This window comes from Penicillium subrubescens, assembly GCF_028828155.1.
Source record: "Penicillium subrubescens strain IBT 31985 chromosome Unknown utg000004l_segment0_segment0, whole genome shotgun sequence".
Lineage (NCBI taxonomy): Eukaryota > Fungi > Ascomycota > Eurotiomycetes > Eurotiales > Aspergillaceae > Penicillium > Penicillium subrubescens.
Window position 1 is genome coordinate 795,065 of NW_026643154.1, and position 27,411 is coordinate 822,475.

General features: G+C 51.4%; 9 protein-coding genes across 9 annotated transcripts; 5 read left to right on the top strand and 4 right to left on the bottom strand.

Moving 5' to 3' along the window:
- Window positions 1–1,030: 1,030 nt before the first annotated feature.
- Window positions 1,031–5,137, bottom strand: N7473_005386 (GAS2 domain protein; the record flags this gene model as incomplete). The annotated part of the gene is made up of 1 exon (XM_057151326.1): window positions 1,031–5,137. The coding sequence occupies one exon, from the start codon at window positions 5,135–5,137 to the stop codon at window positions 1,031–1,033; it is 4,107 nt and encodes a 1,368-aa protein (XP_057009131.1).
- A 1,005-nt stretch (window positions 5,138–6,142) lies between these two features.
- Window positions 6,143–6,774, top strand: N7473_005387 (hexokinase family protein; the record flags this gene model as incomplete). The annotated part of the gene is made up of 2 exons (XM_057151327.1): window positions 6,143–6,289; window positions 6,364–6,774. The coding sequence occupies 2 exons, from the start codon at window positions 6,143–6,145 to the stop codon at window positions 6,772–6,774; spliced, it is 558 nt and encodes a 185-aa protein (XP_057009132.1).
- Window positions 6,775–7,157: 383 nt separating this feature from the next.
- N7473_005388 (Hexokinase) lies at window positions 7,158–7,650 on the top strand (the record flags this gene model as incomplete). Its single annotated transcript, XM_057151328.1, has 2 exons — window positions 7,158–7,429; window positions 7,494–7,650. 2 exons carry the CDS (start codon window positions 7,158–7,160, stop codon window positions 7,648–7,650), a joined length of 429 nt encoding a protein of 142 aa, XP_057009133.1.
- Window positions 7,651–7,840: 190 nt separating this feature from the next.
- Window positions 7,841–9,159, top strand: N7473_005389 (checkpoint protein HUS1 family protein; the record flags this gene model as incomplete). The annotated part of the gene is made up of 5 exons (XM_057151329.1): window positions 7,841–7,883; window positions 7,933–8,051; window positions 8,114–8,927; window positions 8,996–9,072; window positions 9,133–9,159. 5 exons carry the CDS (start codon window positions 7,841–7,843, stop codon window positions 9,157–9,159), a joined length of 1,080 nt encoding a protein of 359 aa, XP_057009134.1.
- A 636-nt stretch (window positions 9,160–9,795) lies between these two features.
- Window positions 9,796–15,660, bottom strand: sec16 (COPII coat assembly protein SEC16; the record flags this gene model as incomplete). The annotated part of the gene is made up of 2 exons (XM_057151330.1): window positions 9,796–10,379; window positions 10,446–15,660. 2 exons carry the CDS (start codon window positions 15,658–15,660, stop codon window positions 9,796–9,798), a joined length of 5,799 nt encoding a protein of 1,932 aa, XP_057009135.1.
- A 759-nt stretch (window positions 15,661–16,419) lies between these two features.
- Window positions 16,420–20,516, top strand: N7473_005391 (aminophospholipid-translocating P4-type ATPase NEO1; the record flags this gene model as incomplete). The annotated part of the gene is made up of 2 exons (XM_057151331.1): window positions 16,420–18,229; window positions 18,294–20,516. 2 exons carry the CDS (start codon window positions 16,420–16,422, stop codon window positions 20,267–20,269), a joined length of 3,786 nt encoding a protein of 1,261 aa, XP_057009136.1. The 3' UTR covers window positions 20,270–20,516.
- A 1,619-nt stretch (window positions 20,517–22,135) lies between these two features.
- On the bottom strand, window positions 22,136–22,977 carry N7473_005392 (alpha/beta fold hydrolase; the record flags this gene model as incomplete). The annotated part of the gene is made up of 2 exons (XM_057151332.1): window positions 22,136–22,816; window positions 22,849–22,977. The coding sequence occupies 2 exons, from the start codon at window positions 22,975–22,977 to the stop codon at window positions 22,136–22,138; spliced, it is 810 nt and encodes a 269-aa protein (XP_057009137.1).
- A 974-nt stretch (window positions 22,978–23,951) lies between these two features.
- On the bottom strand, window positions 23,952–25,056 carry N7473_005393 (uncharacterized protein; the record flags this gene model as incomplete). Its single annotated transcript, XM_057151333.1, has 2 exons — window positions 23,952–24,613; window positions 24,675–25,056. 2 exons carry the CDS (start codon window positions 25,054–25,056, stop codon window positions 23,952–23,954), a joined length of 1,044 nt encoding a protein of 347 aa, XP_057009138.1.
- A 1,341-nt stretch (window positions 25,057–26,397) lies between these two features.
- On the top strand, window positions 26,398–27,411 carry N7473_005394 (uncharacterized protein; the record flags this gene model as incomplete). Its single annotated transcript, XM_057151334.1, has 1 exon — window positions 26,398–27,411. The coding sequence occupies one exon, from the start codon at window positions 26,398–26,400 to the stop codon at window positions 27,409–27,411; it is 1,014 nt and encodes a 337-aa protein (XP_057009139.1).

A 27,411-nucleotide genomic window follows, 5' to 3' on the forward strand; every position in this document is an offset into this window, starting at 1 on the left:
TTGGCAGGTCATTTTGAGACATATTTGGTCGACTAATCCGAGGCTTTGGATTATGAGGAGTTTGAGTTCGGTTGGGAGCTTGAGTATGGATACAGTGTCGTGCTCGTGCTCTGTGGAAGGTGAGCTTGGAGTCTCGGTATCTAGGGTGATTGAACCGAGTTCAACGGTTTCAATGAGGACTGAAGTCGTAGTGGCCATGTTAGAATATCGAATGGTGGTTAACGACACAAGATAGTGGAATGACCTTTGATTTAAGTTGATACTTGCTTGAAGATTCCCTCAATTCGACCATTTTCGACACTTCTTATGTATATCTTTTACCACCCGGGTTCAATGATACCCGGGTTCCTGACACGTAGACCCATGCAAGAACGAGCGATTACAAATGGCGCAGCCAGGCAACAGCTGAGCCTCACTCATGCGCTGTCCAAGAGGACGTCATTAGGCGCCGATGGGGTTGACCTCAGGGGGTTTATGCAGGCCCTTCGTTTCAGCCCCAGCATCACAGACCACGGGAACGACCAATGAGAACAGCATTTAGATATTCCTTATTTCTTTCTGTCCTTAATTCCATTTAATGATAAATTGTAAGATACTGCGCGGACTGTACGTGTGTGATGGTGAGTGTGGTTAGACCAGCCTCTTCTTGACCCATCCGACCATTCTTACATTTCAACACACAAGCCAACATCTAAAGTAGCTCATCAAAAGGCAAGTAAGATGCAGCACTCTATTCAGGGGTATTAACTGCAACTTCGAAAATAGTATCAAGAGAGACCAACCAACGCAAAATGTACAAACGCAAACCCGAAAGAACGACCTGGTATGTGAGGATATCAATCGCAACCAAGACCCAGTAAACCAAAAAATTCAAATCAAAATCAAAAACTCAAACCAGTTTCTTTCGCCACGCTGATGCAAATGATGCAAATGAGATAATATCAAACTGATGAAAAGAAGGCAAACGAAATGGGGATCCACAATATAGTCCCAGGATAGAATGAAATCTTAGTCTCTGTGAAGAACGCTTTTATCGACGGTTTCCAAGACCGCGAAGTGAAACTCGTTTACTCGAGCCGACAGATCGGATATCACTGATACTCGAGACCTTGGGTAAAGACCGGCGGCCATGGCTACGGTTCAAGTCGTGGTCATCGGCCTCGTGTGGGTCTATCACGCTCTCAGTACCTGGTGCAACGTTGAGGGCAAATGATGGGGGGTTCACGGAACTAGACCTGCGAGTCTGCTGCAAGACATCCTCGACCCAGGCCTCGCCCTCTGGACTCATGGAAATTTGTCGCGAGCGGGGTTTCGGGCCTGCCAGACCTAGGGGTGTTGATTGAGAATCGTGGGTGAGAGAAGCGAGAGCGATATTTGCAGGAGAATGGGCGCCTCCAAAAGAGTAGCTGGAGGACATCGAGAGACGCCGTCCACCAGGCAGTGTAACCGGTGGAGGCGAGATGTAGGAACTAAGCGTTCCCGTGGTGACCGACCGGGGCCCCAAAGCATCAGAAACATTGGACCCGCGCCTCTTGCGGACGGTGAGTGACGATTGGGGACGTGCACTCATAACAGATGGAGGTCGAGAGGGAGTAGCTCGACCAGATGTAATATAGGGAGAAGCTGCTGCCGATGTCAACATGGCAGCGGGAGAGGGATAGCCTGGCGAGGTTCGAGTTCCAAGACCCTGTACCTCGACGCGCGGCGTTTCTGAAACCTTGCGACGTCCGTGATGAATGACATATTCGCGTAAGTATTCGCCAAGATCGGCCCAGCCACCACCAACACGGACCATGACGCGCTGCCCGTCTTCTCCGACAGTACGGACAAAGAGCTTGGTAGGCGCTGTCTGACCTCCATGATGCAGATGATATAGTTTCACGTAGCTGTCTTCAGCCTTGTGAGCGTGGGACAATCGTCTCCGTGCGGCAGGCATGAGCATCAATGAAGGAGCCGGGGTAATACTGCGAGAGGGTACCTGTGGCGACTCGGACTGGCCTCTATCTCGCATCTTGCGGTCCATGGAAGACGATGAAGACGAAGTATCGCCTTCATTGTTTGGATCGACCAGGTGAATCCGACCAGGAAGAGTGCTCAGGATAGAATTTATCTTTTCGTCAATGTGGTCGCGAGGCCTCCGCCTATGTGGAGATGATGGACGTGAGCCTTCGTCGACCAGCTCCGATTCATCTTCCTCCACATATGGCAGTTCCTGTCTCCTGACACCGAGGCTCTCCAGGCTTGGATGAGCCGTGAGCCGTTGGCGCAAACGGACTGACTTTGGTTGCTCCTGATGAAGAAGGGCCCGATGAGCGGTATTCATGCCAAATGCCTTCCTGTTGTGCTCGACGTTCTTCTTAAAGTTTTCGCTTTCCTTGAGGTCCGATGCAGATTTACCACGAATAAGTCTTGGGCGTTGACTAGACCCACGAGGTGGTACTCGTGGAGCAGGCGTTTTGTGACCTACGATGGCGTGTGGTGGTTTAGCGACCTCATGCCCTTTGAAAGAAGAAGCAAACTCAGTAGCGCCTAGTTCAGGCTGTTCGCGTATATCCAAATCGAACTCATCGTTGATGAAGCGCTCAAGAGGCAGGCTCACGGCGCGGTTCTGGGGGAACGCTGCTGGCGGTGACTTCTCATTCTCGAGTTGCAGTAGTCGGTCGGCTCTCAACAGATGATCACCGTGCGAGCGAATTGAGTCTGATTGAGGGAATTCCTGCCGAGAAGGAGTGATGAGGGGGCCGTCATGCGAGGAGCCCGTTTGGGGCTCGGGGGCGTCGGGGCTTGAAATGAGAGAGGAGTTGTCGGAGAGTAAAGAGCCCACAGAGCCCGTGGATGACCGCCGCTGGTGCCGACGCGGTCTTTGAGCATGTTCGCCGAGATTCAGTTTTCCAGGCCGAGGTTTTGATAGTTTGATCGGACTCTGTAGCGGTTTTCTGGTGGAGACGGGTTCCTGTGGCGGCTTTTCCTCCCTTGAAAGGGCCACAGCAGTAGTAGGCCTTGACTCGGATGTCGCAGGCCGCACAGGCTCCGATTTTTGTGTAGTCTCCCGAATGAATTCCTGGAAAGGATCACACGGGTCTTGTGTGTAATTCGGAGCCTTTGCCGGGAAAACATCAATTTTTGGCAATTCCGCTTCTTCAGGAGCAATCTGGTGTGTCTCGGGTTTGGGATTCCTGGGGGTTACCCAAATTGTATCAGAAGGGTTTGAAGCTGTCGTAATCTGCTTGACTATCTCCCTTGGCGGCTCAGACTGATGTTCGATCACTGGGGACTCTTCATGAGCGTCATCACGAATAGAGCAGACGCTATCTGCCATCGGCCTGGTACTGGGCGGGGTTTTTATGACTTCTGGCTCCGGTACAACCTCCGCTGTAAAGAGACTAGGTGTCTTGATCGTTTCGGTTTCACCTGAGGGGACGGGCTTCTGAACGAACGGGTCATCATCGTCCGTGATATTGTGCTCTGATAGAGCAGCGGGCTTTGATCCAGACGACGACACAGGCCGTTCTTGAATATAGTCCGGAGGAGGGATATTTTCCTTGTCCTCGGAGTGAGGCGTCACTGGTAATGGCACCCGAGACGGGGATGGCTGCTTCGAGTTGTCAACCGCATCATTGCGTGAGAAGGCGGGTCGCGTGGGAGATTGTAAATCCTCGGTGACAATCAAGTTCCCACGGACTGGCGACTGGTCCTTTGGGGCATTTGCCAAGACAGTGTCCGCAGTCTCAGAGCAAGGGTCGAGTGAGGATTCAATTGTATCAGAGGATGCTTGCAATGCTTGATCCTTCTCAATTGACGAGGTGATGGAAGTCTCGGTCTCTTCTTCGGGATGTTGATTCCCAATGGGGGAGGGAGTCGGATCATTCTCTCCATGTGCCTCAATCGTCTTTCTCGGAGATTCCAGTCCTGATGGCGCCTCCGGTTCGATAGCTGTTGTTGCTTGCTCCGGCAAGCTTTCAATCTGCGGCTGTGAAGAAGCTTCATGTAGAACTTCATGTAGAACTTCAGGGCTTGCAAGTGGCTCAGGCTCTTTCGGTTGGACCTTCATACGCAACCAATTCGTGCGAAGCCTATATCTCTCGGCCTCGACTACCCAAGCAGCAAAGTCCGACTCGATGCTCTCCAAGTCATCAATCCAGCTCTCAGGTAGGGAATCCTGGCGGCCCTCCAACGCATCGAGGGCGCGATCCATTCTTCGACCCACTGCAACCACGGTGGATTCAAGGTCAACATGTTCGGTGCGCAGATGTGAGTCGGAGAGTCTTGAGTCGGTGTTCTCGTTCGGGTTCGATATCCGTAATGAATGGAAGGAGGAATCAAGGGATGCTCGCGTCGCTTTCAACTCCCTTAGCAGGCCCGGTACTTGACGTAGGACAAGGAGACGAACGTCCCAGGTAGTCAGAAGACTATTTAGTCGTGATAAGAGTGGTAAGGCGCGCAGGATTGTAGCAGTGACGACGGCTGTGAAATCGCTGAGTTGTACATAGCTGAGCGGCGGGGGCACGGACACTGTGCTGGTCGAGGAGGAAGGGCGAGACCGTGATGGAATGTGGGCATTGAGAACGTGTTCCTTGAGCTCATCCACGTCTAAATTCTCCATTCCATCGCGGATCTCGTCAATCCTTTTCTCATACTCTTCAACCACAGCTGCCGGCAAGCTGCCATAATATTCCACATCAGCACTAGCACAACTACCACTAGCTGTCGGGAGCAAGAGAGAGCTCGATATGACAGAATTGGCCTGTGAGGGAGTTTCAGCCGGGGGCAGAAATCCCCTTTCAAGCTTCGCTTCGCGATGTTTCGGCCATATCCACGATTGTACCTCCTTATACCAAATATCCAAGTTCTGGGCGGCTATGGCGGCACGAATTCCAAGGGCGCGTTCGGCTGGTGAGACTTGAGATATACTCTGCGAGAGGACATTGTGAGAGAAATTGTCGTTTGAAGGGACGGCGTCGGTGGATGTTAGGGCGTGTAAAGTGGATTCTGGGGATAGGTTGCTGAGGAGGGGGTCAATTTTCTGGTATAACGAGGCCGGATTTCGCTCAGGGGACGCCGAACGGGAGTTTTCTCGCGAATGGACGGGAGAGAGCCGTATCGACGGGCGAAGAGGGCTCGTTCGACTGGTTGCCATTCCGAATGGCAAGTTGTATAACTCCGAATCGGTCTTCACAGGGAGGAGACTCGGCGTGTGTGATCAGGCTCGGGCTGGCATAGGAAGGACGGAGGTCGGAACGATGCAGCAGGCGGACGAAGAGAGCACTGTCGAGCCCGCATGCTGAGACGCGTATGAAGGGAGTTTCCAGTCGTAAGAAGCTCTTGATAATCCTTCTAATCTCTTTAGGAGTTTGTTGCTGTGCGGCGCGGCTGACCAGGTCAAAAAACACGGAGGTTGGCGGTCAAGATTATAGTGAGTGGATTGTGGGGAATTGGAAGATCTGAGGTCAGTTTCCCGATCATGACAGATCAGAGAACGGAGAATAAAGCGAGAGAAAAAGGAATGGCAGAAAGGACCAGCTTTCTGGGATCAAATCCTCGTGGCGGAAATAATTGACGCTGATCGAGGTTCGTTGGAGATGGTGGATCTAAAAGGGGGCACGGATGAAGTGGACCTCGAGCGCGCGCTTCCGCCGATCCGCGACGCTATTAGTTTCGCGAATTGTCCGGGGCGCGCTGCGGGTGGTTAGGTCACTTGGTGGCGGTCCATATTTGAAGTTTACTTGAGTAGATCTACTAAAAAGGATTTGAAATTGAGAGAAATTGAGAGAGAAACTTGATTATTTTGGGTGTATACTTGCCGAGTATAGCCACTTGCCGGAGTATACGGAAAAAGTGTATGTAAGGAGTCACTGTCTCCACTAACAATAGAGGCCGCGCAACACATGACCATGAAAGAGAAAGGGGTAAAGATCCAAGAAGCACATAAGTGATCATTCTACATGTGCACAAATTTAAACTGAGTAAAGCCTATATTGTCAGTCGCTGGACGGTCATGATGCGGTCGTCCTGTAGTTGTCGAGGCAAAACTGAGCATCTCAATTCCGCTCACTCGAGAAAGTCCCAGTGAAATAGCAGTAGATCGAATGAGATCCTTCAAGTCAATAAAGACAAGACGACCTCGTTCCGCTATAGTCACGAAATGTTGACCGGTATTCCAGAGGAGCGCATCCAGTTCCTCAAGCAAAATGAGGAGTGGTGTACGATCGACACACCTGCTCTCAAGAGAATCACGGAGCACTGTGGGAACGAGCTGGACAAGGGTCTCTCAAAAGATGGCGGTAGTATCGTAAGTTCTGGTGCCTGGATCCTGATGTTAACACTGCCTGGCCGGCGCCTGATGTTGAATTATGTTCTCCACAGCCCATGAATGTCACTTGGATAACAAGCTTCCCCAATGGCTGCGAAGAAGGACGAGTGCTGACCATAGACATGGGCGGGACAAACCTGCGTGTGTGCGATGTAAACCTCCCCGCCGATAGAAGGGATTTTGAACAAACTCAGAAGTACAGACTGCCCGAGGCCATCAAGACGAGCCGTGGAGAACAACTCTGGAATTGGATCGCCGATCGCCTGAAAGAATTCATGGAGAATCGACGCATCGATGCCTCAGAGGCAGAAACGGTCTCTTTGGCCTTCACATTTTCTTTTCCGGTTTATCGGAAGAATATCAGAAGTGGTGTTCTTCAGCGCTGGACGAAGAACTTCAACGTGGCAGGAGCAGAAGGCACGATGTGGTCCCGCAGCTCGAAGCAGCATTTTCGAGGAAAGTGAGTATCATCAAGTCAGTGTCCATGCTCACGTATAGTCAGAGTAGCTAATTCATCCAGCATGTCCCAGTCCAAATCGTCGCCTTAATCAATGAAACAACGGGCACGCTTCTTGCCTCACATTATCGCGATTCCCATATGAAAGTGGGTTCCATTTTCAGCACGGGTTGCAGTACCGCATACATGGAAGATTGCCGGAACATCCCGAAGATGCAGGGACTTTCGGACGATGCGAAGGTGGTCATCAACACCGAGTATGGTGCATTCCATTCGATAATGATCGCAAGGTTCTTCCCGTGACACCTTTCGATCTCTAATCGACGAGAAGTCCGTGCGTCCGGGTACACAGATATATGAAAAGATGTAGCCGGACTTTACATTGGCCAAATGCTGCGTCTTGTGTTGATCACGCTTTTTGAGGAAGGCAAGCTGTTCAAGGGCCAAGACATCAGTCGCCTTCGAAGAGAGCATGCGGTTGATGCGACCTTTCTCTCCATCGCGGAACTTGATTCCTCGGAAGTGCTGAGAGATTTGCGCGAGGAGTTCGAAGAGAACTTTAGCTTGTCACCGAACCTGGAAGAGCACAAGATATGCCGGTATCTGATCAGCCTGATTATCATGCGTGCGGCACGTCTCTATGCATGTGGAATTGCGGCCAGGTTCAAGAAGAACATGCCTTGAAGGCCATGTCGGCGTTGATGGCGCGGTGTTCAATAAATACAGTGGCTTCAAGTCGCGGGCGTCCAAGGCTCTACGCGAGACCTTCGACTGGCTGCCGGGTGAGTTGGATTTGATCTCGCTCAATCCGTCGGAGGATGGGTCAGGTGTTGGGGCAGCTCTTGCTGCAGCTTTGGCTCTTGGAACCGAGTACAAGGGTTGATCGTCCAAGATTGCTTGAATTGTTTAGATGAACTGAGAGATAATCGTCAATCAATTTAGAAGTGAATGTTTGGTTCGCGTCACGGGCAGATAGAGCGATAAGATAACCCGATAAGGATAGGCGATAAGCACTTCTCCCACAAGTCAACACTTGACTTTCCTCTTGCCATTTTCTACGCCATACAGATACAATGCGGTTCCGAACCCAATTAAAGAATACCAGGACCTTCTCCAGTGCGTATAAGCTATACTGAACAAATAACACACAGCTAATCAATTCCAGAGTTGACTGCCTCGCTGGCATCACTGGGCAAAGTATGCTGGATGCGACTGGAATACGACGTGGTTCGATTCACCGTGATCCCAGATCAAGGTACCCAAGTATGGGCACAGATTCCGGTTGTACGTGTCAAACCGGCTCTTGATTGACTTCCATGGGTCAATATCACTAATTTATCGCCAAGGACACCATCTTCGAGGAATCATCATATCAATTAGAATCCAACTCCGACGCAATTAATATCGAAATTAACATCAGTCTCTTAAACCGTGCGCTACGGTCAACATTCGGCGCCTCGTCCTCACAGCTGCGCCTGACAAAGAAAGACAAGATGCCTCTACTCGCACTCACAGTCCTCACAACCGAATGGACAGAGGGCAACATGGCCCTTGCCACCGACGAAGCATTCGAGCAAAGCCATACAACAGGTCCATCGGCCCAGAACGAAGTAGTCGGCGACAGACGAGCCCGTGAGCGCGAAACATGGATCACACAGGAAGTCCCCATCAAGATCCTACACGAGGACGTGGTAGAAAGCCTGCACGAGCCGCATTGTCCCGATCCAGACGTATACATCATTCTGCCAAACCTGATGCAGTTGAAAAGTATCTCAGACCGATTTACCAAGCTAGCCTCTTCAGACAGCAAGGGCCAAAGGTCGGGCATCGTGGTTACGGACCCAGCGGCGTCTTCCGCTGGCGCCACGGCGCTATCTACCAACTCAGCTCCGAAACTGGAATTGTCGGCCAATATGCATGGTAAATTACGCCTTGCGATTGCGACGGATGACTTGCGCATTGCCAGTGTTTGGTCTGGACTCGTGAATCCTCCTCTGGATCCTGCGCATATCACGCAGGATCGGGCTTCTCAGCTACCCAGTGAGCGTATGCGAGAGGCAGGTGACGATGATGAGGCTGGATGGGCAAAAGTGAGGATTGATGGGAAAGATTGGGGTCGAGTGTTGAGTGTGGGGAGATTGAGTCCAAAGGTTGTTGCTTGTAAGTTGAGATGCCCCCGAGGACGATGAGGCTGTGAAGGTTTCCGGGCTGGTTGCTAATAAATCCAGGCTTTATCAATGAAACGGCGCTGGTTCTTTATGTCTACTTGCCAGGCAGTTGGAATGGCGAAGAATCATGTCTGACTGTAAGTTGTTTCATGTTGTTCGTTTGCCATGCAAAAAGTAGCAGCTGACATCAAACTTAGTACTATATCAATTCCTTTACGACATAACGATCCATCCCAATCCACTTTGTCTACGTTAAATTAGCATTTGTTTAGCGCCTACGAGTATATCTGCAAGATTTTCAAAGAATAGACCATTGGTCGACATTACCACAGTTCATTATTAAGACAGGCGCATGGCAAAAAACCATGCTGAAAGAAACTTCCAATCCAGAATAGGAAACACAAAGACTCAGAAACAAAGGCGATGCAGAGCACCGCAAGCGCAAGGGGGTGGGATATGATATACATGATGCGAGGAGAATCATCCCCCTCGCTTCGCGGGAGGAATTTGGCAGCAATGAACATCAGAAACAGCAAGCTATGTACAAGGACTTTGCGATGCCGAGCTAGCTCAGTGTACGAGAACGCCGTGGAAATGGGGATTGTGTCAGTCCGGAAGCAGGACGAAAACAAGACACATGCAAGATGCTGGGAGAAGAAGGCTTGACAGCAGGGAATCTCTATTATAGGGGTGAAAGGGCGGGGGTGTTTCATGGGGCAGAGGGGAATCCAAAAAACAGGCGGACATCAAGAGGCATAATAACACATATGAAATGACAAAAGAAAAAAGTCCCTCCAGTCAATGATCCAATGACTGATGAGACTTGATATAGACCCAACTCTCTTGAGGGTATTTCAAGATTATTGAGCCATCACATCGACGTAGCGGCCCTTCTTCTTGCCCTTGACAGTATTGCCCTTGCGCGCAGTGGGAGCGCCAAGTAGATCATCAATAGAGTTGGCATGGGTCAAAGACGACGCAGGTCGAGGTGGTGGGCCACCAGAGCTACCAGGTGGTGTTGGAACAGCCGCACCGGTGGACACGGAACGAGGCATAGCACCGAGAGGTGGTGGTACGCCAAGTCCTGACAATGCAGGGCTGGATGAAAGAGGTGGGGGTGGCATGTCGCTAGCAGAAGACTGGGGACGGCTACCTGCACCAGACATAGGAGGTCCTACTGGAGGGGGCATGCTGCCAGAGCTGGCAGCTCGACTCGGCGGAGCAGAACCTCGTGGCGGAGGCGGCGTAGCACGAACAGCAGCCGCAGAGTTAGGGTCCTTCTTGTTAACCCACTTCTTAAGGTCTTTATCGTAGTAGAAGGAATTCTCTTCGCCGAGCTTGGCCTTGATAGGACCGCCGCCCGTCTTTTCAGCTTCCTTCTTGGCACCTCCAAACCACCCACCGAACCATCCCTTCTTCGGGGATTGCTGCGCATCTCTCTTGGCTATAATTACAGAGGTTAGTACGGTTGTTAAGACTTGGGCAATATCCTGTCCTATCTTTGACTTACCATCTTCTTCAGCGGCCTTTCTAAAAGCTTCGTCCGCCTTACGGTCATTCTCGGCCTTTTGCATGGCAGAGGCCCGAGCGGCAAGGTCATCGTCATCATCATCATCCATGAAAGACTTTTTCTTCCGAGGCTGAGGCTCCTCGTCCACCGCAGAGGGCTGATCTGTCTCCTCTGGCGCGGAATTCAAATCCGGGGCAGCATACGACGGTGGCGCATAAGCATTGCTAGGCAGCGGCATATAGGACGAAGCTTCTGGCTGCGGCATACCAGGGGGGCCCTGGTAGTAAGGTGACTGTGTAGCTGATGCTTGTTCAGGTTCCTGCTGTTGCTGTTCTTGCTGTCCATGGGGCTGGTAGAAGAGGCCATTGACAGCAGGCGTTGCTTGAGTGGGCGGTGCCACATCTGCAGGCGATTGGGCAGTCAAGTCTTCTTCAACCGGAGCAAGCGGCATGTAGGATGTCTGCGGCGGAGTGGGCTGGTAACCCGAAACAGCGCCGGGAGAGCCGTACATAGGTGCGTAGCTCTCGACCGGAGAGGCAGGGTATTCTTGCGAGGTTCGACGTTGAGCAAAGGGAACGCCACCAAACGATGGAGATCTCTGCGAATCCATCGATGACCGTCCACGGAACTGCTCGGGCGAGGCGTTTGGCGCATATTGGTTCGGCATGTATCGCGAGGAGCCGCCAGCAGGGGCGGGAATGGGTTGAGCCGCCGCTGCTCCAGGATAGGAGCCATAAAGATCAGACACAGAAGGAGATCTACTGACAGTTGGCGTTCCGGCAACATTGGCAAAGGGACCAAAGTCTCCAATTTCACCGGCTTTGCCTGATCCTGTCGATGCCGCATCGCTATCGTCACCAGCGACGAAGCTGTTGAAGCGAGCCCACATAGATCCGGAAACCTTCTCCATGCTAGGCTTGGAGATCCACGAGCCACCGTCAGTGGTTGTGTGACGGAGTCGGGCAGAAAGCTCATCAACCTCAACGAACAAGTGCTGATGGTGGTATGGGGAGGGACGAGTGTTTGCTTTGAGCGATGCGGCAACTCCATCACAGTAGATCTGAGCCTCAGACTTGCGTCCCCGGTCAGCTAGCTGCTTAGCGTGTAGGAACTTGAAGGCCAAGAGATATGGCAAGTTGGCCACCGGCGAGCTAGCCAGGACTGAGGTGGCATATTCATAGATCTCAGTGAGAAGTGTGGCGTCCTCGTCCATCAAAGAGCAAGGGAGGCGCTGATGGTCAGCACCAAGAAGCACGATATTCGCTTGAGGATCATCGGCACCGCCAAAGACCGCACTACGAGAGAAGATGAAGCAGATATGTGCGGCTTCCACGCGTCCATAAGAAGCCAACAAACGGCCAAGAGCAAGCAGTGACAGCTGGTCTTCAGAGCTGCGGTTGCTAAGCACCAAGCCGACGGTGTCCCTCCAGCTATTCAAACCATCCAGTGCATTCTTGGTGGATCCCGCGCGGTCATTCATGCTGATTAGCTGGTGACCAGCCCGCGCGGATGGAGGTACAAGTTCGTCAACACTTTCCTCAGCATTTCCTGCGAATATTTCATAGAGCGCTGCAAGCGACTCGGTATTAGCAGCTGTGGATTTAATTTCACGTCGAACAAACTCTTGAACAGCTTGCTTCCAAATCGCCCGATCCATGGTGGATGCGAGAATCATTGCGTGTCCCCATAGCCGGCGGTCAACAGCGGCCCAGACAGCTTTTTCTCGTTCACCTAGGAGCAGAAGATTCCGCACCTCTTCCATCCACTGAGAATCAGCTGTTGCATCCGGCTGAGATAATGCTCCCTGTGAGGAAAATCCGCTAGAAGTTCCAAGCGGACTTATCACGGAGCCATCGGGACCGAGTTCAGGAAGATTTGGCACGAATACTTGACGAAGAGAGTTTTGTACCTCGGCTGAACCCTCCAGCTTCCCGTCGTTCTCCACCAAGATTTTCACAACCTTCCAGAGCAGGATCTTCTCTTCGTGACGATTCTGTATATCGGGATGGGACTGGTCAAACCCGTGAGGCATGTCGTTCTCAAACGCAGCAATCTTGCTTGACAGCCAAGCGAGCACATCCTTCTTCTTGGACTTGGTCTTGAGCAGACCCGGATGCTGAACAATAGTATCTGCAGATGGGACCCATTGGCTGGCCTGTGAGAGCTTGGGCTCGCCAGGGCTAGGCTTGATCATCGGGGTAGCTTGACCAACAGAGTAGCGGGGAATCTGTAGGGGAAAGCAAGAGACCACAGAGCCACCGAAGCCGAACTTGAAGATAGGAGCGCCTTTCCATCGCTGGAGAGGGTCCTGTTCTTGTCCATCGGTAGGCGCAATAAACTCCAGGTGCTGGGAGAGAGCACGAGCGCGGCCCTGTATAGAAGGGTGCATGGGTGCGTACGGATTGGTCGTCTTGGTAGGCGAACTGGAGCCGTGCACAGAGGCTGGGCGCGGTAAAGTTGTGAGAGGCGGCACGGCGGCTCGAGGGCTCGTCATTTGCTGACCAGGTGAGGAAGTATGGGATCGACGAGGAGGCGCAGACTGCGAATCGTTCGCATGCTGGGATGGCGGTGGTACAACTGCTGCGGCAGGAACAGGAGTATTTGCACTGTTTGGTGCAACCCGCTGAGCAAATTCGCTGACATACTCCGGTGGCGCATAGCGATTCTTGGGCGGCGGGGGAGTCTGCCGTTGGGCAACCGGGGGGCTTGCACCATCAAGGTTTCCAACTCCATTTGACAACCGTGGAGCATATGGCGACCCTTGATCGATGCTAGGCCGCTGCGCACGTGGTGGTGAAAGATCGACTGACGGCTGTAGCGAAGGCGGCTGCGCCTGTTTGACCTGAGTGTCTTCGGGCTGGTATGAAGCCTTTTCGTGATAGGCAAGAGGACTGGAGGTACGAGGCTGGAACGGCAGATTGTTGACATGGCCTGGAACGGCCAAAGGCTGAGAGGCATAGCGGTTGCGGGGAGCCGGTCCCGAAGGGGGGGGCGCGGGTGAGTATCGCGGGATTGAAGGTGGTTTGGCCGATGGTTGCAAACCTGGCGGCTGGGGGGAATACCGAGAAGCAACAGGAGGGCCAGCTGGTGCACTTGATGCCAACACCGAGGGCACAGCATAAGGGTCCAAACGCTCTGGTGGCTGCAGGGAAGGTTGAGAAGACACGTTTCCTGGTAAAGCAGCGAGAGGTGCGGCGGGTGCATATGGATTGTGCGGCGGTGGAGCAGCAGCAAGCGACGAACCAGTCGCCGTGATCACGGCAGGATTGGGGGAGTATCGCCCCGAGCTTGTCGCGGGTCGAGACTTCGGAACCGGCAAGGGAAGCTCTTCGTAGAAGTTCTTTGGGGCGGTTGGTGCTGCGAGTGCCGGCGCAGCAGTGGGGGGAGCAGTTCCAGGTGATGGTGCACCATACTGAGGGATGCCACTGTTGGGAGGGGGAGGGGGAGGCATACTAGTCACAGGCGCTGGAGCAGGCTTGTGAGTTACCACAGGCCGTCTGGGCCGAGACAGGTCATCTGGCAGGTCATACGGAGATTTGTAACCCTCCTTTGATTGCTCTACAAAACTCTCTGCGCGAGGGGGCAGCACAGGGTTCGACGGCTGCTGGGAGAAGTATGGTGGTATCACAGCATTCACCGTTGGGGGGGCTCCAGGTATAGGGATGCCTCCAACCAAGTCTGCAGTTGTGGGCTGATGTGGCGTATATATGCCAGAAACGGCTCGAGGCTGGGTCTGACTGTTAGGAGTTTCGAAGGGGCTGCTCAAGCCAGCAGAACCAGCGTTGGTTGCAGATGGTGTGGCGCTGTGGGGAACATATTGTTGTCCAGGGGTACCAGCTTGTGGCTGGGCAGGTGCAATTGCAGTTGTATCTTCCAGAAGCATATCATCATCATCCAGATCGAGGGCAGCCTCCCACCTAGCAGCCAATTCATCTTCCCCTGTATCACTCAATTCGGCTTCCCATAGTGCAGCAAGATCGTCTTCCGTAGGTTCCGCGGCTGGTTCAGCCTGCCCCACGGGTTCTACAGGTCCGGTCGTAGTCGCAGCTTTCAGAATATCATCGAATTGAGCAGCAGCCGATGTATCGCTTGTCGGAGAGTCGATGTTGAAACCCACAGATTCCATCACCTGTGACGTGCTCTTACGGGTAATGTGCGGCGCGGACATTTCATCACTGATTTCCACCCTTTGAGCCGAGCTGAAAAAGTCATCCGCGTCGTTTTCGTCGTTGGCAAAGAAATCGTCAACAGGTTCCGTTGGCTGTCCCTCACGCTCGGGCGATTTTGGGCTATCCTCATCCAGCAGCGGGACACCTTCTTCAAACCGGGACTCGGCCTCTGGAGGTGCGAAAATGGGCTTCGTTTGAGTCTTCAATTGATTGAAGAAGTCATCTCCATCGGAATCCACATCGTTATGCGCTTCAATACTCCAAGGGTCGGCATCTCTTGTACTTGGTTCGTTCGCAGGCGACTCGGCCTCCAATTGCGGCACGTCTCCCGCTGGTAGTGGTAAAAAAGGTGTCGAGAGCGGCTCTTCACTCTGAGGCAACACAGGCTCCGACTCCACCGGGGGCGTGGGTAGCTGTTGAATAACATCAGCTGGCTCGACAACCGGCTCCTGAAATTCGGTCGGTTGTTCGGCCGGCACGGAAAGCACGGTGACGTCCCCCTCCTTCTCCAGCTCGGCCAGAACAGAAGACTCCGGGTGTGCTGTAGACTGGGAATCTTGCGCGTCGGTTGGCGAGAGGACATGTTCGGTCGGGGTGGCAGTGGGCTCGGAGGAGGGCAGTAACGTTTGTACCGGCTCGGCATCTGCAGGTAAATCATCGGACGATCCGGGCATTTCTATAGACTGTGTAGGAGCCTCGGCGTCGTCAAAGCCCTGGTTTCTCGTGCTGGTCACTTCCGCGATGTCGCCAACTCCGGGGGCATCCTGGACTGGAGAATCATCTACCACGGAGGTCACCACATCCACATCTTCCACTTGAGGTGGTTTGTCTTCGATCTCATTCGACACGTTCCATGCAGAGAAGTCTTCGTCGTTCAGAGGCGATTCAATGTCGGATGCGTGGGTTTGCTTTGGGCTTGCAGCGGCCAGGAGGTCGGCCAGACCACCTTCTGTAGAGGTCGCTGCATTGGAAGGCGTATCACCCTCCGGCCATGATGCGGGATTCCAGGAGTTTGCGGGGTCCAAAGACAATGTCTGCTCCGCCATGGTGGGCGCGTATGGTCCTCGCTATTGACCCAAATTAGGGGGAGTTCGTTTCGGAGGTAACAGTAACCGGACACGTCTCCAGTGATTCCCAGGGGGTCAACAATCCCAAAACGACCAAATCCTCGGCGTCAAATTCAACGATCCATGTAAAAACGCAGGCGATGAAAGAAAATGTGCAAATTACATAGAAAGAATTAAAGTTGAAGGCATGAAGCTCGGTGGTGTTCAAAGAAAAGGCAACGAAACGACTTGCGAATACGCCTGAATCGTGATCCAGGGTGAGATCGGACCCTGATTCGATGATGGCCGCTGACTAAATTTCCTTAAATGAGCAGCGGACTATTCATTTCTCCGAAGCAGCAAAAGACACCGTTGCCGCCTTTATGCATCTTTATATAAGCGGATGCTCGACTTCACCGTTATGCACAGTCAGGTGATTGCGGCCGCGTATCACGGGCGCTCCGCCAGGCAGTCACGTCTCGTCCCAAATAGTTAACCTTCAACTGTCAAAAACCCTGACTTGTGACAATTCTAGAGATTGGCAGTACTCAGACTTAGTATCTGCGCTTATCGATCTCTTCCAGTGCGCGTTTTCAACCTTCGGCCCACCTCAATTATGCTCCCGCCGAACCCCAATGCTCCTGGACTGGTTATCTGAGATATGATCCTGGCATGTGCTCATATAGCTGGAACGCACCACGTTGCCTAACAACTTTCAACCTAAGTAATCGTGGACCTCCACTGGCTTAACTTCTAAACATGTCTTCCTCACACGACTATCTACACCCCCTCCAGCGGCCAGATGACCTTGGCGATTACTCTGGCTCCGATGACGACGACTTGGACCTCGAGGAGCTCGATCCCGATGCCGCACCACCCCAAGCCCCTCGGGCTTCCAGAGAATACGCGAGCCGCTCACGAACTTATGGACCTGGAATCGCCCTTCGAAATTTACGTGTCGGTGTGGGCAGTCGGTGGAAACGAAGCGCATCCGGGGACCATGGGGAGGTAGACGGGGACACAGATGCGTTGCTGGAGGACCGCGGGGACGATGGACTTCGAACGTCTCATGGCAGCTCACGAAACATGGCCGAAGATGATGCGCCATTGCTTGATCGTCGGAACTCGACTCGATTGTCTCGGGAAAATGAGCCGTCCAAAAAGGGTGGCCGGTTACGTCTACCAAGCCTAAGAGGCCCCGGTTTCCTTCAAAAGGCGACAAATCGGCTACGAGGAAATTTGGAGGACCAAGAGAATAAACCTCCGCGCGAAATTCTTGTTGGCCAATACCAGACCATCAAATACCCGGCGAATGTTGTCTCGAACGCGAAATATACCCCCTGGAGCTTCCTTCCACGCACGCTGTATAACGAATTTTCCTTCTTCTTCAACATCTACTTCTTGCTCGTTGCATTGTCGCAAGTTATTCCTATTTTACGGATTGGTTACATGTCTTCGTACATTGCGCCTCTGGCGTTCGTTGTCTCAATATCGTTGGGGAAGGAGGCCCTTGATGACATTGGTCGGAGGCGTCGTGATGCAGAGGCAAATGCGGAAGAGTTCACGGTGGTCTCCCTTGAAAGGTCAAATGCTATGGAGATGACGAAAAAGTCTCGCGACCTGAAAGTTGGAGATGTGCTTAAAGTCCGCAAAAACCAGCGCCTACCGGCTGATGTCGTGATTCTAAAGAGTGTTTCCAACGATTCGAACTTGGAACGTGAGCGCCGAGCATCGGTGGAAGAGCCCGTTCCCGGACCATCTACTGACCTTCTCAACTCCCCTGGGCCTGGGTCTGGTCCCGCTGAGGAGACTTCTACTACGAATACCGCCGACGCCTCCTCTGGTAGCGACACTTTCATCCGAACTGATCAATTAGATGGTGAAACTGATTGGAAGCTCCGGTTACCCTCTGTTCTCTCTCAAGCCCTACCTTTAGAAGACTTGACGCGACTCAAGATCACCGCCAGTTCCCCAGATAAGCGGGTAAACGAGTTTGTTGGTACCATTGAATTAGGGCCTCCTACTGGTTTCTATGATGCCCACATCGACAAGTCCACCGCTCCCACCAATAACATCGGGGCTGAAGATAGCGAAACCAACTCCGCCTCGTTGACCATCGATAACACTGCTTGGGCCAACACCGTTCTTGCCTCTAACACCGTGACCTACGCTGCGATCATCTACACGGGCTCGCAAACTCGGGCAGCCCTCTCTACGTCAGCCTCAAGGTCAAAAGTTGGCTTGTTAGAATATGAGATTAATAACCTAACAAAAATCTTGTGTGCGTTGACCCTCGCCTTATCTTTCGTGTTGGTGGCCTTGGAAGGGTTTGAGCCGACAAACGACAAGAAGTGGTATGTCGCGATAATGATCTACCTCATCCTCTTTTCAACCATCATTCCTATGAGCCTTCGAGTCAATCTGGATATGGCCAAGTCCGTGTACGGTCGATTCATTCAGCGCGATAAGGACATTCCAGATACGTTGGTTCGGACAAGTACAATCCCGGAGGACTTGGGCAGAATTGAATATCTGCTATCAGACAAGACCGGGACCCTGACTCAGAATGGTAAGTTTCGTTCCCTTGGGTTGTTCTGCCTATGTCGAAATAACAATCACTGACGTCAACTTAGAGATGGAATTAAAAAAGATCCATGTTGGCACTGTATCTTATGCCAACGAGGCCATGGATGAGGTTACTTCGTTTATTCGTCAAGCCTTTGCAGGAAATGCTTTGACGACACCATCAACTGTATTTGGCACGCAGGCCGGTCAGGCCGCGGCTCCACGCACTAGAAGGGAAATCGGTTCTCGGGTTAGAGATCTCGTTCTAGCCCTTGCCCTTTGTCATAACGTCACCCCAACTGGAGAAGAGGAAGAGGATGGACGAAAAGTGACCAACTACCAAGCCTCATCTCCCGATGAAATTGCAATTGTTCGCTACACCGAAGATGTTGGCTTAAAGGTCGCGTACCGCGATCGCCAAACCATTGTCCTCGAGTCTACCGAATCGAAGCAGGTTGTCGTTCGTGTCAAAATTCTCGACATCTTCCCATTCACCTCCGACAGCAAGCGCATGGGTATCATTGTTCAATTTGAGCAAAGTGAAAACATTCTCGAGACGGGCGCTAGTGCAGAGCCAGAAATCTGGTTCTATCAAAAGGGCGCAGACACGGTCATGACATCAATTGTTGCGGCAAACGACTGGCTTGACGAAGAAACTGCGAACATGGCTCGCGAGGGCTTGCGAACGCTGGTCGTTGGACGCAAGCACCTTTCCCTGCAGCAATATCAAGAGTTTGCTGGCAAGTTCAAGCAAGCCTCGCTCTCCCTTCAATCACGAGATGTCGGCATGGCCAAGGTTGTAAGCGAATACCTTGAACGAGACCTGGAACTGCTCGGTGTTACCGGTGTTGAAGATCGCTTGCAGCGAGATGTCAAGTCTTCCCTGGAATTGATGCGCAATGCAGGCATCAAAATTTGGATGTTGACTGGAGACAAAGTGGAGACTGCGCGCTGTGTCGCTATCTCTGCCAAATTGGTCTCTCGGGGACAGTACATTCACACCGTTTCCAAGGTGACGGACAAATCAACAGCCCAAGAAGCTCTAGATTTTCTGCGCAATAAGACCGACTGCTGCCTTCTGATCGACGGTGAGTCTCTAAATCTGATGCTGGGAGAGTTCCGGTCTGCTTTTATCGCCGTTGCGGTGCTCCTTCCTGCCGTCATTGCGTGCCGTTGCTCGCCGACGCAGAAAGCTGAAGTTGCCAACTTGATTCGTCAACACACCAAGAAACGTGTTTGCTGCATCGGTGACGGTGGCAACGATGTCTCCATGATTCAAGCTGCCGACGTTGGTATTGGTATCGTGGGCAAGGAAGGTCGTCAGGCATCGCTTGCCGCAGATTTCAGTATCACCCAGTTCCACCACCTCACCAAGCTACTAGTTTGGCACGGCCGCAACTCATACAAGCGGTCCGCCAAGCTCGCACAGTTTATTATGCATCGTGGTCTGATCATTGCCGTATGCCAAACCATGTACAGCATCGCCGGGCACTTCGATCCGAAGGGTCTATTCATCGATTGGCTAATGATCGGATACGCCACCGTCTATACCAACGCACCCGTGTTCTCGCTCGTGTTCGACAAGGATGTCGACGAGCGCCTCGCCAATCTCTACCCGGAGCTTTATAAAGAGCTGAAGACCGGCAAGAGCCTGAGCTACCGGTCGTTCTTCACCTGGGTTATGATTTCCGTCTACCAGGGTGCCGTCATCCAGGGTCTATCTCAAATCTTGTTGCACACCATCACCGGGCCACGTCTCATCAGTGTGTCCTTCACAGCCCTTGTCCTCAATGAATTGGGCATGGTCGCTATCGCAATCACAACTTGGCATCCCGTGATGATCGTCTGCCTTCTGGGTACCCTCTTACTCTACGCCGGCAGCATTCCCTTCCTGGGTGACTACTTCAATCTCCGCTTTGTGGTCACTGTTGACTGGCTGTGGCGTGTATTTGCCGTCCTGGCCGTCTCACTTATTCCCGTGTGGGCCGGCAAGTTGATCAAGCAATCGTGGAGCCCGCCAAGTTATCGCAAGGTGCGCGGCTGATAGATGTGATGTGGTTTTCACGGATATATCTTGTGATGTATCTCAGCGAATTTTGTGCCCCTTGTATTTTGACTTGCGTTACTTATTCCCCGTTGCGATCCTTTCCCCTCAATAGCTCCTGTTCGATCTGACTGGACCTACTCTTGTATATCCCACCTCATAGCATCTCCCTTTCGAGCGCACATTAGGCGTTAGAAGCGCAACCATTGGTTTAGGTCTTTTCATGCCTTTGCAATATATCCACGATCTAGACAGTATCGAGAAACTATCACTGCCAGAGTACACCTCATGCTGAGTACAGTGACGCCCGTTATTGCCTTCCATGTTTGGATACATAGAGATGGTTTTTCAAACCCTAATCAGGTGATGGGTACTCCGTAAGCTCAATTTAGTTAGTGTATTAATCCACCGTTTTGTAATAACCAAGTAATAATACCGAGCTTCAAGAAACAAGCAGAGAGATGGAATAGTCGTGCCAACCCAGCAACTCCAACAAAGAGACCTCGCACGCTGACCTCGAGCTCTGATTCCCAACCACAAGACGACGATGTCCAGACTTGTCTCTCTAGTGAGACTCGCCCTCCGATATAATCTGAACTCTGCGATGAACCCATCAGTAAGGATACAACTGCTGACCAACTGACTCGCCTAACTAGTTAGTTAGTTAGAGGACGGTTCGTCGGCTGACACAATCCTCCCGGGCCGTCGACCCAAGAGAAGTCGTAAATTTTCTAAGGCAGATTCACCTATATAATAAATTTATGTCTAACGTTAACTGTCGAGTTATCTAAGGGGTTTCATATTGTTTCTGGTATTCAATGAAATCTGATGGAGGCGTATCGTATACAGGGCAGAGGAATATATCAACTGGCTGAGATATGGTGAAGCTATGTACGAGAAGGACTTATCTACTGAGATCTTTATTTAGGGAGGATTCCGGCAATTCCCAGTTTCTATACAAGATGAGGCGGTAATCTCCCCCCGCCTCCCTTCCCTCAAAATGCTTCTACAATTCCGTTCTTTAAGGCAGTGCAAACAAGCCACATAAACCGCAGTAAGACAGTTGATCACGACTACCTCAGGACTTACTAACTCTGGATATCCTGCATAGGTCCCAGAAGATAGCTTCCCAAGCCCAGTCTACCCTTCTGGCTCCCAGTCTGAGGGCCCCTCCTCTCGAACACTAGCAATCTACAGAGTTTTACTATTGGCACTCGCAGCGATGATGACATATCGCACGCCGCCACGCCCTCTTTTATTCCGTCTAGGGAGATGGTCACTTGCTTGGAATGTTTGAAGTGGATTGCTGCTGGACGACGCCCATCTGAGATTTGTAGCTTCAGCTACTGTGATATCGAGCGAAATCTCAGTATCCCGTACTTACAGTACACCTGGTGCGCCATTAAGCATCATGTTTGCCACCAGGTCCACTCCATCCGCTTCCGGGGCTTACCTCCAGATCCTAGAGCTACTCTTGGCCTCAAGCTCGTACCTAATATGCCGTGCTAACTATACGCGGCAGATATGGGAGATCTACCAGCAGCTCGAACCAGCGGAGCGAGAGTTTTGGGATCTACTTAACGAGGCCGACTCATCAGATGGGAGCACGCTGAGTACTTTCGAGGGCTATTCGGATTGGGTTTGATTGATGGCATTCTCGCACGACGGTCAGCTAATAGCGACAGGCTCTGGGATATGGCCAAGGGCGCCCTGCAGCTGAGATACGACCGCATAGACTAAGAATGTTGCCTATAGTGCATTTTCATTCTCGCGGTATTATGCCCCCTATTTATGCGACTAGATTGTAGACAGGGAGCTAGGTGACTAGATGAGCATAATATCAACTATATAATCTTCCTAGATATTTTACGCTCCCAAGAATAACTCAATTTGCTTTGCATAGATCTCCGGAACCTGATAGAGATGGCCGTGGCCTGCGTCCGGGTAGAGATGCAGCTGCGCGTTACGTAGCTGCTGCAGTAAGATGTAGCTGTTGGAAGTCGGGGTCATGATGTCAGCTTTTCCATTGGTGACCAACACGGCCGTGTTGATTTGCTTCAGCTTTTCGAAAAGCTCAGTGTCCGTGGCAAACTTTCCAATCGCGGCCTGCTGCTTTGCGGCACCAGCTTGGTCAAGGAACCCGCGCCACTGTTCACCCTCGACCTGACGCTCCTGTGTTCTCTCGAACCACGCACGACCGAGCGCACGACTTGTGGAAGACGGGTAGAAGAAGAGTTTCATCATGTCTTCTTCGGAGGGCACGGCTCCGCCGGCAATTTTCATGATTTCAGGATCTCCAAAAACCACGCCTTCCGTGTAACTTGACTGAGTTCCCGCGAGAATCAACTTGTTCACTATGTGAGGATGGCTAACAACAATGTATTGGGCAACCATGCCACCCAGCGAGAAGCCGATGATGTCGACTTTCGGGACGCCAATGCTGGTGAGAAAATCCACGACCGTTAAACCCATCGCTTCGAGAGTGTCTTGGACAGCGCCTTCACTGTGGCCAACACCAGAATTGTCGAACAGGATCACCTCACGATTCTCGGCAATGTATTGATGAGCAATGGATCGACAAGGTCCATGGAACCGCGGAAATGAGTGAGGAAAATCAGGGGAACACCACCCTGATTTCCGAAGCGTCGGTAGGCAAGTTTCGCCCCCTTGACGGAGACAAAGAGCGTCGGGGTAGCTTGAAAAGACATTGGAAGGGCTTGTTATGCTCTTTCTTTTCTCTTAGAGATGGAGCTCGTGTACGAGTAGAGGATCAAATGACAGGAAGACTGGAGATCCAAATTTAGCGACTCTTGAAGGGTTTATATAGGGACTTGTACGCAGCATGCATTCAAGCATTGCGCCGTGAGCAATCTAATCTTTCGGGTACATATCCGTTAACTCCGTACATTTTCCTACGAAAATAAAAGCTGATCATCAATTGAGGCAGTGAGAGTTGGGTGGTTTAACTCCGTACCTGAGGTTGGGAGGTTTCGGGGCGTTGAATAATCATGAATTGGTAATGAAAGCATTGTGGGTGGGTCATGACGTTTGGCCGTGTAAAAGTTTTGCCATTAACTCCGGGCTCACTCTTAGCAAGTTGTGTACGGAGTACCAACTTAGAGCATTTCGAAGTCTAAATTAACGTGCACGAAGAGAACCAAGGTTTCTGCCTCAGAAGCCCCTACGCACCCCGTGGCTATTGAAGATGACAATGCACTGCGCTCGGTAGTGAATAAAGATCTTAGGCCATACAAAGGCTTTCATCTCGTTTGAGAGTTCTTGATGATTTGTCTTTACTTAGAGACCTATTGAGGGACCAAGACCATCGGCCTCTTTTGCCTATACTAGCCTCTCCATGCCGCTCTCTTCTCCACCACTTGTACAATAACTTCGTATTCCTCATAGCTTTTAGATTAAAACCAATGGACATAATGGCTTCCAAGTGTAATTGTAACACTACACAGATAGAGACTTGATAACAAAACAACGATAATCAAGTGCGAAGCTAGGTGAAAAGGGCCAAAGCGAACTATCAGTGGCTGTACATTATTGAGTAACAATCTGAGGATAAGATATCAAGTTATCTTAACGGCAATCACGACGATGGAATTACAGGAATAAACAGAGGATACAGACGCCGACGGTGGTGGCCACTCATCTCTCTCAGCAAGGCCCCTAAAGGTCACTTGCTAGCTTGCTGATTTTGCCACGACAAATAGTGATCTTTCAGCAGCTGTTCCGCTGGACGGTATGAGAGCCCCAGATCCCTGATACTCTTGCTATTGTTGACCTTGTATGAGATGCCAATGTTTCGTGACACCCATTTCATGGGCAGGCCGATGAAGGGCCCTGCAGCGAAGACGAGAAGTTTCGGGAGATTGCGGGTGGGCAACGATTCGGGCTTGCGATGAGTTCCCCTCACGTAATTTGCCATATCCAGCAAGCAAATGCTACGTTCGCTGGCGATGATGTACCGCCCCCTGGCAGAGGGACTTTTTCCTGCTCTGATGTGCGCCTCGGCCACATCCCGCACATCTGCCACTGGATAATGTAACTCCGGAACGCCCGAGCGATTCTCGCCCTTGTACATAGCGTCCAGCATGAACAGGCTACCAGATGCCGATTCGGAGGTGAGTGACGGGCCGAGCACGAGGCCCGGGTTGATAGCCACAAGGTCCCACCGTTCCTGAGCGTCACATATCTTCCAGGCCTCACGCTCAGCGACTAGCTTAGAGTAGCTATAAGGACTGTAGGTGGCAGTGCTCGTCGTATTCCAATAGTCCTCAGACAATGTCTTGTCCTTCATCTTGAGTATATCCCAACTATCACCGTACATGGCCGCGACTAGTCAAGGCGTTATAGATTAGGCACACGCTTAGAGAGACAGATCGGAAGTTCCACTTACTGGATGACGTTAGAACGACGCGTCTAACGCTCTCGGTCTTGTTCACAGACAGTAGAACATTCTTCGTGCCTTGAAGAGCGGGCTCGACGCAATCTTTCATGCCGTTCTTGATTTGTTGGGGGACTAAGAATGGCGAGGCGACGTGGTAGACAACTTCACAACCCTCCATCGCTTGCAGAAAGGAGTTATCCTTCATCAAATCAGCCTCAAAGAGTTTCAGCCTGCCTGGATACGTCTGTTGCATATCAAGCAGGGGCTTGCACTTCGAAAGGTTCTTCAGGCTGCGGACAGTGGTGTTAACGAGATCACCCCTTTCGAGCAGACCCTTTACCACGTAAAGGGCAATGAAGCCGGAGCCTCCTGTAACAAGCGATTTTTGCATTGCCGCTGTCTTCTATTCGTGCACTCTCACTTCACAAAATACCAAATATTGACTGCCGATGGATGTCCAGCTATCGTCTGATCAAATTTGAGGGTTCCTCTTCTCATCGTGACGAAGCGTCCTTTTATCGTCGCCAGGAGAGGAAGATTGCCGGAGATAAACGGATGTAAGCAGGTATATAATATGTTTAGTTCAGAGAGGTCTTTAGATTAGCGGTGTCAGCAGAACTTGAAGGCTGAAACATGGATCAACCATAGGGGGTGTATAGCGATCTGAATGGTAAAGGCCGGAGATAAAGTACGATTTGAGTAGAACACGAGAACTCTAAATAAATTTGAGGCGTACTCGAGAATAAGCTCTATAACATATGATGATCCGGCCACAGCGCTTTAGAAACACGCTACGGATCAATGAGCCTCTACGGCTTTCTATCGCCGTTTCCAGCCCTGATATTGCCACCACTTGGGTCACGTATGCTGGAGGGAGGAGTCTCTGAAGATATTTGGTAATCCACTTAGCTTCCTATCAAAAGTTGTGGCCTATGTGTGTGATTAGTGATCAAAGTGCTAAATACCTCGGTAACGTAATTTACAAGAGCACAAGACACCCCAAAACACCAAATTAAAAGAGATAAATTACAACTCATATCTCTGTATAACAATTTATGTGATCTTGATAGTAAACCTAGCCTATTTGTACAGTATAGGGAAATTATTTCCAGCATAAATACGGCCTTCAGCATGGTGATTTGGGGTGTCTTACTCGCTTGTGAATTACGTTAGCCTTCTCAATGTTGAATAATCAATCTACGTGAGGCGCCTTTTAAAATTTAACCTTAAAAGTGGGTCGAAACGCCTCATCTAAAATCTTGCACCAATAAATGGGTCCTGAGCTGGAACCCGGGTCCCACACGCTACCACATCATGCCTTATGGTGGCTTAGAAAGCATATCGTTGGCAAGGTGAAGTAATTGTTGCCCGAAAGTCTCCAAACTAGGGGATCCCTCTTCTCGATCGGTCAAAATTAGGAAGTACGCCGAAACCCTAAGAAATCCGCCTCAAGTAACCATGATAGGCATGGATCCATCGTTGGTCATCAGACACTGGGACTCGGTGTGTCTATTCACCCGCGACGGCGTTTATTCAACGGAGTTAAGCTCGATGAAGATTTTGACTTACTACTCATTTGAAAACATTTCGCCATTCGCTTTTTAAAATACAGTTGTCCTGGTCAGGCAGGTAGGCTGGTAATTAGAGATTCCTCAAATCTCAAAATTTTTGAGCATCATCGGATTTTGACCTTCGAACGTCTAGTTCATTTCTCTCTTCATTGATACCTATAATGTCGGAAGAACTTGTTTTCGTTACCGGGGCCTCCGGGTTCATCGGTTGCGCTACAGCGCTCGAAGCTCTAAAGGCCGGGTATCGGCTTCGTCTGAGCGTCCGAAATGAAGCTCAGATCCCGAAGATCAAATCAGCCCTCTCGTCTTACTCGGATAACGTGGATTTTATCGTTGTTCCAGACATTACCAAACCAGACGCCTTCGCCGGGCATCTGGTCGGAGTCGGCTATGTTCTGCATATTGCTTCACCTCTACCTAAGGGGACGACGAAGGAGGACTACTTCCCTGGCGCTATCAGCGGGACTACGGCTATTCTTTCTGAGGCGGCCAAGGTTGCGAGCATCAAGAGGGTCGTCGTCACCTCTTCCATTGCATCTTTGGTGCCTCTTGGTGGTGTGCCTTCGGATGATCCAATCAGCGAGCACAATGGCAATTGGAACACTACTATCTCTGCCGATCTTCCGATTTTCGAATCCTCGGCAAATCCCCACCCGCTGGTTCTCTACCAAGCTAGCAAGCTGTTGGCACTGCAGGCAGCTGAATCCTTCGTATCGACCTCTAGCCCAGGCTTTGACATCGTCACAATCCATCCCTCTCTGGTGTGTGGACCGGATGTTCTCCAGTCCTCTCCGGCTGAAGTAGGCGTCAGTAATGGGGTGCTGTTCGGCGCAGTCATGACTGGGGAGGTTGTACCTGATCCTAGTGCTTTGACGTTTGTACACATCAACGATGTCGCCGAGGCGCATGTTAAGGCATTGAAACCCAACGTCTTGGCCGGCAGATACTTGGTAAGCTCCCCCGGTGGTGTTAGATGGTCTGACGTTGTCGCCATTCTGGAGAAAAAGTTCCCCGGAGAAGACTGGAAGCTCAAGAAAGAGGCGGAAGGTCAAGGTTGGGATGTCAACACAACCAAGGCAGAGAAACGGCTTGGTCTCAAACCACGAGGATTGGACCAAATTGTCGGAGACACAGTGGAATTTCAACTACGTTTGTTGAAGAACTCCAAAATCTAG